Genomic DNA, 9,600 nt, shown 5'->3' with positions numbered 1-9,600 from the left:
AAATGGTAGAATTGACAGAGAATTTTTTTTCCAGTGTTATATCCTTGATTTTTTATTTTAATAAAAAATGTATGTCAGAACAATATTTAGGATATACATTTATTTTTAAGGTTTAAAACAAACCTCTGAAGGAAGTGACTAATAAGATGTAAAGCTCATATTCTGTATATTTTCCACAATCTGATTGACTTTGGCTGTTTGGCGTTACTGCACATGTGATGTCCTAGTTTGGGCCAAGCTTGAGTTTTTGGAGAAATTCCATCACATTTGACTCTGTGCTTTTCATATAAGGATGAGTTCTTGGTCAACTTCACAATTGAAAGGTATATAAAAAAACAAGCCCACATTAGCATTCCTCCACTACTATGCTTGATAGATGACCTAAGGTTTGTGAAATGGTACATTATTCTGAAATTAGGAATCAGAAGATAGATAGATTGTGGTAACAAAAGCAACACTATTCAGGGGCCACTTAAATGGCATTTAAATGATGTATCTTTGGTAGAAAGAGACCCAAAGTGTGCCAAGAAAATATCTCCACACCATTGCATCACGTTAAGAATTAAAGAGGAATAACTTGATTTAGCTCGTTAATTCATTCCTCTGATCCCGGATTCTTGAGCCTCAATATGCGCAGGGAGAAAGAGCAATCATACGACATCAGACCTCAGATATCTAGAGTTTTATCCAGAGAAAATAAATGCAGAAAGAATGTTACAATAAGCATCTCACCCAGAAATCAAAAGTCCATAAAAATGACAAATAGAAAAAACACTTGCAATGAGTTTAAAAAGAGAAACAAAGAACAGACATGCATCTCTGGGAATCACTCAGCACAAAGAGATTCGAAATTCTCTGTTGTAAACAAAAACTTTTATATGACTGTCTTTCTCTAAATCTAAATATATGCATTAGGAGGTGTGTTTTTCCCTTTGTGGGGGCTGTCTTAATGTTAATTTTATTACCTCTGGGGCCTGCTAAAAACACCCAGATCTTCTCGTACCAGGCTCTTGCCCAGGTCATGATTTATAGCGTGCAGCTGGAGCGTTCTCTGCCTCAAATAATTCAACAAGAAAGTAGTTTGTATTTTAAACAAACTCGAACATATAATGCTAAATACTAAATAATAAATAATACCTATAAGTTTGTATCTAAGAACTAACGTGTTTTATTTTTAAAGAAGAACTCTTTGAGAATATCAGAAATATTTTAAAGTCAAGTATACTAAAAATATTGTATTCAGTAATATAAAATGCATGCAAATAGTATGATTACAAAAGAACTAATTCAAAACATGTGGTTTAATACTTAATCTCTTAATATATATTTTAATTATAGTATGGATAAGATTATTTATAAAACGTTTTAAGATCCTAGTGAACTTTTGAACCACACTAAGGAATTTGTTAATTGCCTGGCATGCAGCCCCCCTGTCTGTTAAGGAAGTGCATGTCTGTCTTGCTGCAAAACCCTCCTTATAGAATTTATGTAAAATCCGAGAGTGGCCAGTTGTTTTGGTTTTGGATCTTTATCTAGATTTATGTGCACATAGAGTGTATTCTAAGTTTCCATGTTATATTTCATATGCATCAAAGATTATCCTGTGTACTATTGTGCTAATTTAAAATTCTTATTTCAACAACAGTAATGTAATTATAATAATAATTATTAGGTAAAATAATAATAGTTATTATCATTACATAATATTACGTATGTTACATAAAGCAGTCATTATTGTTGTTAATATTATTTATTTTTACGTGAAGCGGAACCTTTATTAGCAGGATTATCTGGGGACTCAAATTCACGTAGCTCACAACATCCGGTCTTGTTTCCTGTTTCCATATATGGAGCCGCGGTTTGCAGCAACGATGCCAGTCGGAATCATCCAGATCCTCCAGAACTGAATCGGCTGATCAATAAAGTCTCTAATGCTGCGATGATGTGAATGGATCCATCCCGTCAGAACCAGCAGAATGAACCGCCTGAGTTCGGCCGTACCCGGAGAGCGGTACCTCGGTAATTTCGGTAATAATTTCGGTAATACCTCGGTAACCTCGGTAATATTCTCATTTGTACTGGCTCGGTTCGGTTCTGATTGTCTGTTATTCCCCCCCGTAGCGGACAGCCAGGTTCTGTTCTACCTGAATGATGCCGTGACCCAGCTGCTGGACCACAGGGACGAGTACACCCAGTTCGGCCTGGTTCGGTACTTCGCCGAATAGTAAGAACCGAACCGCTTTAAACACAGAATAGCTCTGCATTAATGTAACAAAACAAAATATGTGGCTTATATTTTTTATTTTTACTATGAAAAGATTCCGAAGGTTTTTTTGTTTGAATTATGACTCCATCTGAGATAATCCGAATAAATAAATAAATAAATTAATTAATTAAATACAAAATTCAGAGCTGGGTTAAATTTCGAAAATAATAATATAATTTATTTAAAACAGCCCGTTTTGTTTAATCTATTTTAAATGAAGTATGAATCAATTTTGGTAAAAGGTCACAACAAAATAAACAACATATGAATAATTTATTGCCCAGCAAAACTAGTTGTTGTGACAGTCATACCCACAATTCAACCAAAATGTAATTATTTTGTTTTAAATACTCCCATCTTTTGTGCTGGAAGATATTACTATGTCACTCATAGAATAAAATGGCTGCAAGATTAGGTGACTGTCTAGCAACACATATAAATGGGCTCATCTTTTTGTTACAATTTTCTAAATGTAAAAGAAAATCAATCCAAATTTAAGCTCTGCTCAACTACTGATATTTCAAAGTAACTTTTGGCCCCTGAAATGATTTTGTTCGGCCTCCGACCAAAAGTCAAGAACAGTAAAACTTTGCCCAACAAAATAGAACTAATTTCTTTTCATCAAACAAAAATAAAACCTGTATGTTTTTGATCTTTAAGGATTTCTGGATTTCATAAAAATGTTATTTATTATCAAGCAGGTCAAAATAAAAAATAGAAAAATTGCAATAAACTAATATTTGCATTTGTAATTTAATACATTTTGTGTTTAAATTTTGAAGTTACGACTCCACTGGCTTTGAGAACATTGTTTATTTTAATTTGGAAGGCGACTCGGTTTCATTCCTGTTGTACCCGACCTGCTTCCTTAAACGTTTTTTTTTTGTGTGTGTTTTTAGTTTCAGCAGCGTGAAGAACAGCAACCATGTCCTCTTCAGGGAGCTGAGCTACATCAGAGCCACGCAGCACAACAGAGCGTCCTTCATCAGAGTCTTCTGGAGATGCTTCAGGCAGATCGGCAAGAGTGGAGGTGAGCGAGGCGATGCTGCAGCTTCTTAAAATGATAAAGTCTAAATCAGAAATTACATTAACAATCTTTACGAAACATGATAAAGCAGATTTCATGACCTGAAGGAGAAATTATAAAACATGCTTTAAACTAAGTTACTGACGGATCAATAATTTGCTGCGTTCGCGTTGACTGTATTTAACATTTTGAAAATAAATTTGCTTAATGAAAACATAACAGTTCAAAAGAATTATTGTGTTTTGATAAAAAGATTTTACACTAGGTGAAGTAGATTTTTTTTTTTGCCGGATTATTTAACAAAACTGTAATGGAAACAAAAAACAAAGAAAAAATACATTTATTTTTTACATTTATTTAAAATGAATAATCTAATAGATAGATTAATTGATGGACATATTAATGTGTATTTAATTACTAATTTATCTGTTTTTCTGCTGACCTAATGTTAACACGTTTGACTCTATAGTTATTGAGTTTTTACGTGAAGCTGTGAAACCTTTGACTCCTCTGGTACTGATTGTTGTTGTGCACCAGTTAAATCGACCTGTGCATCTTGCTGTGTTGCAGATTTGCTGTCGGTGCAGGAGTACAGGTCCCTGCTGCAGCTGCTGTGCCCTGACTTCCCACTGGAGGCAGTGCAGAGCGCCTCCAGGTGGTAACGGCTTCATGTTGCACTCAGCAGGGATGCTAATCTGAAAACGCCATGAAGAAACTGGAGCTGCTCTGATCCGGTCCGGTCCTGTTTGGCCCAGGGCATTGACATTAACTTGATGTTACCCCAACAGAATTAATATATTTTAAACAGATAAAGCAACAGATTTACAATGCAAAAATAAAATCCAAAGTGATCAATAGAGAAAACAAGAGAACATCCTGATCATCTTTTCAAAGATTCAGAACCGTGACATCTTGTTTCCACGTGCAGCTCGTTAACTTCGCTTTACTCTTTCTGTCATTCTGTAGAATTGTTCTGGCGGACGACGTCTCCGATGGTCTGATGTCTTTCTCTGACTTCATTTATTCCTTCCAGCTGCAGTTCTGCTACCAAGGTACAGCCGGTCCGGAAAACATGAGAAACTTCAACATTTAGGTCAAACAGTTTGGACTCGTTTTTTCTGATGAGCAGAATGCGAATGAGTTCCTCCCGTCGTCGTCCTGCAGAGTTCCTGGACAGCGTCCAGGTGATCTACCAGGATCTGCTCGCCGGCAAGAGTCCCAACACCGTCATCGTCCCCACGTCGTCCTCCGTCGAGCAGCTCGTCTCTGTGGCAACCGAGGAGAGCGACAGGGAGGAGCAGCAGCAGGACGCCGTGGATTCGTCCACGCTCGCCGAGTGTGTGGACGCACTTTGTGAACGGTTCAAGCACAGGTGAGCAGACCATGAAAAGTCTCATTATCGCAGCGTTTTTGTTGTTTTTGTGAATGTTTAGCATTTTTCTGCGAGCAGCTACCCCTCCAGGACGTGCCTGAGGGAAGTACTGGAACAGACAGACAAAGTTTCTTACTACGGCTTCCTCCAGAGTCTGGCCAACCATGAGAGCATCAACCAAACGATCGGTGGGTTCAGCACATTTCTCTCAACAAACATAACTTGACCCAAAAAAACAAAAATATTCCAGCTGTATGAACCGTAGCAGCAAAAGTAAACTAATTTAGTAATCAATTAGTCATGTTGTGTCATGACTTCCTGATGTCATGAAACAACATGCACATGTTTCTGCAGAACGGCTCATGCGATGATGGGCTTGTTTTCTCTGCAAATGGCTGCTAGTGGTTAGACAAGCACTGTAAAATCACGCATTGTACAACTAAAACCCGACTGAATGTCCTTGATTCAATTAATGTTCTGGATTTTATTTGATCTGTCATTGAAAAATTGTAGGAGTTTTTTTAATGTAAGGTTTTATGAACATGAACATTGTAATTGTAATCGATTGCAATTGTATACTGCAATGAATCGACCTGCAGTATGCAGAGTTTTAAAAATCCCATTTACTGAAAGAACACAATCAGAGAAATAATTAAGCCACAATTATACAAGAAATACATAAATTTTTTCACTTAAAATAAAAACACCTGTATTAGCCAAAACTCAAGGGGCCTAGTTTTGACTTTATGTGGTTAAAATTCTCCAAAGGAATGCTTTAATATTGCATTTTAGGTAATTAAATATTTATTTTCTTCAAGGCTTAAGTGGTTAAATGAAAACTCTGCAGAATGTGCCCAATATTTTATTTAATAGATTAATCAGTAAAATAATCGATTAACGTGAATTCTACTGGGTTAATCTTGACTTAAACCAAAATGGCTACTTGCTCTACAACAAAGTAAGTTTTCTTATTAACATTTTCCATTTTTATTCTGTTTACTTCCTGATTGTTGTTTATAATTTTCTCAATTTTAAGAATTTTATATAAATTCAAGACACTTATGGACAACCTTGACCATCATCTTTGTATGACTCTTAGTAAAACATAGTGTCTTCAGTCAGAGGCTTCTTCAATGCGCTGTAATACAGACTGCTACAGGAGATCTTTTATGCCCACAGCCATCACCATCTCCAGGGACTCTTTGAATTATTTTTAATTAATATGAGTCACAACAACATTTAATTTCCATGATTAAATTTGATTAGATGAGCTGAGTTTCTGTGTTGAACGGTTTCAGGAGCGTTACCCAGTAAGGAGGAGCTGCTCATCGACCCAGAAATGGACCAGGAACTCGACAAGCTGTGAGAACAAACTCACACAACTCATTTAGTTTACAGTCACTGGGTTTTAACAGCGATATTGCACTAAAATGAATTCAAATTTGATCCGCATTACATTAAAAAATAAAAATAAATAAAGAATAACTTTTAGTTTCTATTAATTTGGCTTTAATTGTGTGCAAAATACAATTGAATAATCTCTATCAAGGTGAAATTACTAAATTCACAGCAAAAACTACTAAGTTTCTGTTATAGTTTCTAGTGGAAATATCTCAATGCACTTGGAATAAGACAAAAACTAAACGAGTAACATTTCAGCAAGATAAAGGAGCTTGTTTTAAGTAAATAATGACTTAATATTGATTAAAATTTCAGTTCAACTAGCAGATTATTTCACTTATAACATGGGAAAAGTGTTGAGTTATATAGAGAAATATTCTGCCAGTGGAACTTGCATTTTAATCAATAAAAAAAGAATTATTTACTTAAAACAAGCTCCTTTATCTTGCTGAAAAGTTACTTGTAAGTCAGTTTTTGTCATATTTCAAAAGTGGTACGACATTTCCACTGAAAACTCAACCAGAAATGCATGTAAACCTTTTGTTTTTGCAGTGTAAATAGCGTGAAGAATACATGTGGGATGGTTTTTGAGTGTTGCGTTTCTGCCTGAATAAACCCAGAATCGCTCAGATATCTGTGAGCCCCAGCAGCAACAGCAGTGGCAGCGCCATTGGGGGGCTGAAGGAGGTGCAGAGGCGCGCCTCCCCACGTAGGAACATCCACCACCGGAGGAAGATGGAGGTGGAGAGCGACGGCTCCACCGAGGAAACGGACTCCTCTGAAAACTGAACCGGGTTCATGGAGTCGCCACATGGAGAGCTTAGTCTTTAAGGAAAACACATTGTAATAAAATAATTGCAATACAAAACCATCATGACGTTAGATAGTGCCGTATGAACACGTATCACAGAGGTGGTTCGCTGGTTTTAGCTTCTCTTACTTTATTTGAGTGTAGCATGGTTTAACTATTTTAGCCTAGCTTAACCCAAATCTAGCTTTGCTTACTTTGATTTAGTTTTACTTGGTTTAATGTCGCTTACCCAAGACTAACATGTGTTAGCTTCACTCAGTTTAGGTAAAATTAGCTTGATTCAACTTAGTTTACCTTAAATTAACCTTTGGTCAAGTAATTAAATTAATTACTTGACCAAATTTAACTTGGTGCGGGTTAGTTTAGTGTACCTTAGGTTCACCAAGCTAAAATGAAGTGAGCTAATCTGACTTAGCTTTGATTTAGCTTAGCTTAGTTTAATTTCATTCAAAGTGAGTTTTCTTAATTTAGCTTTCTTTAGCATCTCCTAATTTTCTCAGTTTTGTTTGTTGTGTTCTACATTATGTTAACTTAGTTTAGCTATCCAAACATAGCTTAGGCTAGTTTAACAATTAGCCCAAAATGCATTAGCTTGATTTTAGCTTTGTTTACGTCAAATCATGAGCTTCCCTCTTTACTTCTTAAGCTATTTATGTTATGTTTATACACCAAACTTTCAAGCAAAGCTAATCATCTTTTATCTCTAATGAATTTGTGCTACGCTAACCTGCTGTCATTTCATTGTGCCATCATGAATGTTACATCATTTTTGAAACGAGCTCTATTGACAAAGCAGACATTTTCTGAATGTACCTTACAAACAACATGCAGCCTGTCTGTTCTTGAAGATGTCTATACATATATGAATAAATGTAGGAATACTAAATCAGTCAGTCCCATTCATATAGTACAAGCTTCTCTTCTTTCCTGAGCTGCTACTGATGCTTATGATACATTAGATGTTAATCCTGTATCACTCATTTATGACTTCTTACTATGAAATATAAACTTAAAATATAATTGAAAATGTATGGAGCTTCGCTCACTGACTAATAAAAGCTGTAACTGTGACGCCATTAAAGGTTTTTGGGTCATCATTGGTTGGAATTAGTGTCAGATTGACATGGAGGCAGTTTTTGGTTCACTTCTATGTTAACAGTGTGGAATTGAATAAGTTCAGATATAATCAGAAAGTTTTGGGGGAAAAAAAGAAGGAAAAGAAGCAAAATCTGCATGAAACTGTTGGTGCTTTTACTGATTTTTGTTTTCGTCATTCATATAAAATTGTCAGATTTTCCAGACTAACTTTATTAGAATTCCATCTTTTAAATTACATTTAAAATAAAAAAATATTAAATGCTGATTTTAAAAAGGAAAAGAGGAATGGGGAAAACCCAGGAGAAGAGAAGACAATATGTTTCTAACATCCCACTTTTCTTGTGTTTCTACTATAATTCTTATATTTGTCTAAATATATGTATTTGCATTACCTTTGAGAATTGCAATCTTTTAAAATATTTTAAAAGAAATTCTGATTCTGAAAGACGCAACGTTAAATGTTGTGGAATGATGTCAATATTTTTTTTTTTCTGGAAAAATCAAGACCTTGTAGGAACTCGCTATAGAAAATAGACTTTTTTTTATAAGAATAATAATATAACCAAAAGAAGGAAAAAGTTTGCAAGCAAAAAAAAAAAAAGCCAGTAACTTTTACGTCCCAAAACGTTATTTTTCAAAAACCAGATTAAACATGAAGTTCAGAACTAACAAGCTTCTTTTTCTGTAACTTTCAGTGATGAATAAATCATTGTTTTCAACATACTGTCGTCATTTAACATCAGGAAATCTAAATTCACCATTAATCTCTAAATAAATACAACAAAATAAACATGCCACGATGTGTGATTTTTGTCGTAAACTTGATTTATTGACATGAAAACCCAGAATCGGCTTCAGTCTGAGCTTCTTCATTTTACAACACTGATATCATGCGGCGCCACACCCAGCCACAGCGCGGCGACACCTGCTATACAAACAAACAGCCAGGATTTACACAGGAGACCTCTGTGAGGATGAGGAGGACGATGGCGTATGTACAGTGAATGTTCGTGCTGTTAAGAGTCACAGAGCAAAGAAAGGACACTTCCTGGAGGAGCTGCTCGAAGTGGTGCGCTTCAGGTGGTTGCCATGGCCAAAGAGGCATTTGGGTTCAAGAGTGTCACTTTTAAATAATGTTTTTAAGTGGCTCTAATAAAACAGTTCTTGGAGTTTTTCTTTGGATTTTTTTTTTAAGGCATAAAATCCTTTTCGAAAATGAAAAAAATATGGATTCTCTCTTTTTTCTCTTCTTATACAGACTTAAAGGGACAGTACTTATTTAAAACTGACTTTTTTTTTAGCTTTACATCATGTTGCAATGTTATTTTCTCATCACAAACATACGTGTTGCTTTGATTCTTTCATGCGTGTTTGAGAAATCCTATAATCTCCCTGGCAACCATTCCGCTGTGCAAAACGCCTGGTCGGATCTAGCCCCGCCTTCAGGACACAGCCTCACAGAGCAGCCCTACTGAGCTCCTGCAGACTAGCCAGCAGCAATTAGCAAACACCTGCCCATCGCTCGTTATAGGAGCTACATGTCAGCGCCAAGCTGGTAAAAACGCTGTTAAAGGGTTAAAAGAGGAGCCATGTGGTGGTGACTTCCTGAAGGCGGAGTTTCAGAA

The 9,600-nt window shown here is 35.9% G+C and overlaps 1 protein-coding gene across 1 annotated transcript; it reads left to right on the top strand.

Moving 5' to 3' along the window:
• The first annotated feature begins 1,832 nt into the window (after positions 1-1,832).
• cstpp1 (centriolar satellite-associated tubulin polyglutamylase complex regulator 1) lies at positions 1,833-7,948 on the top strand. Its single transcript, XM_055031380.1, has 9 exons — positions 1,833-2,019; positions 2,122-2,224; positions 3,166-3,296; positions 3,864-3,948; positions 4,260-4,345; positions 4,458-4,665; positions 4,744-4,853; positions 5,964-6,027; positions 6,687-7,948. Exons 1-9 carry the CDS (start codon positions 1,977-1,979, stop codon positions 6,853-6,855), a joined length of 999 nt encoding a protein of 332 aa, XP_054887355.1. The 5' UTR covers positions 1,833-1,976; the 3' UTR covers positions 6,856-7,948.
• The last annotated feature ends 1,652 nt before the right edge of the window (positions 7,949-9,600 follow it).

Source organism: Poeciliopsis prolifica, unplaced genomic scaffold (genome assembly GCF_027474105.1).
Source record: "Poeciliopsis prolifica strain line A6 unplaced genomic scaffold, Auburn_PproV2 SCAFFOLD001, whole genome shotgun sequence".
In the NCBI taxonomy this organism is placed as follows: domain Eukaryota; kingdom Metazoa; phylum Chordata; class Actinopteri; order Cyprinodontiformes; family Poeciliidae; genus Poeciliopsis; species Poeciliopsis prolifica.
This window is presented reverse-complemented; position numbering and strand designations above follow the sequence as displayed.

What these genes read in the sequence shown, in the direction of transcription:
- cstpp1 (XM_055031380.1), top strand. Translation starts at nt 1,977, where the DNA reads ATGAACCGCCTGAGTTCGGCCGTACCCGGAGAGCGGTACCTCG. An exon ending in GCAGATCGGCAAGAGTGGAG is followed by an intron (nt 3,297 to 3,863) that starts GTGAGCGAGGCG and finishes GCTGTGTTGCAG; the next exon opens with ATTTGCTGTCGGTGCAGGAG. An exon ending in GACCAGGAACTCGACAAGCT is followed by an intron (nt 6,028 to 6,686) that starts GTGAGAACAAAC and finishes GAATAAACCCAG; the next exon opens with AATCGCTCAGATATCTGTGA.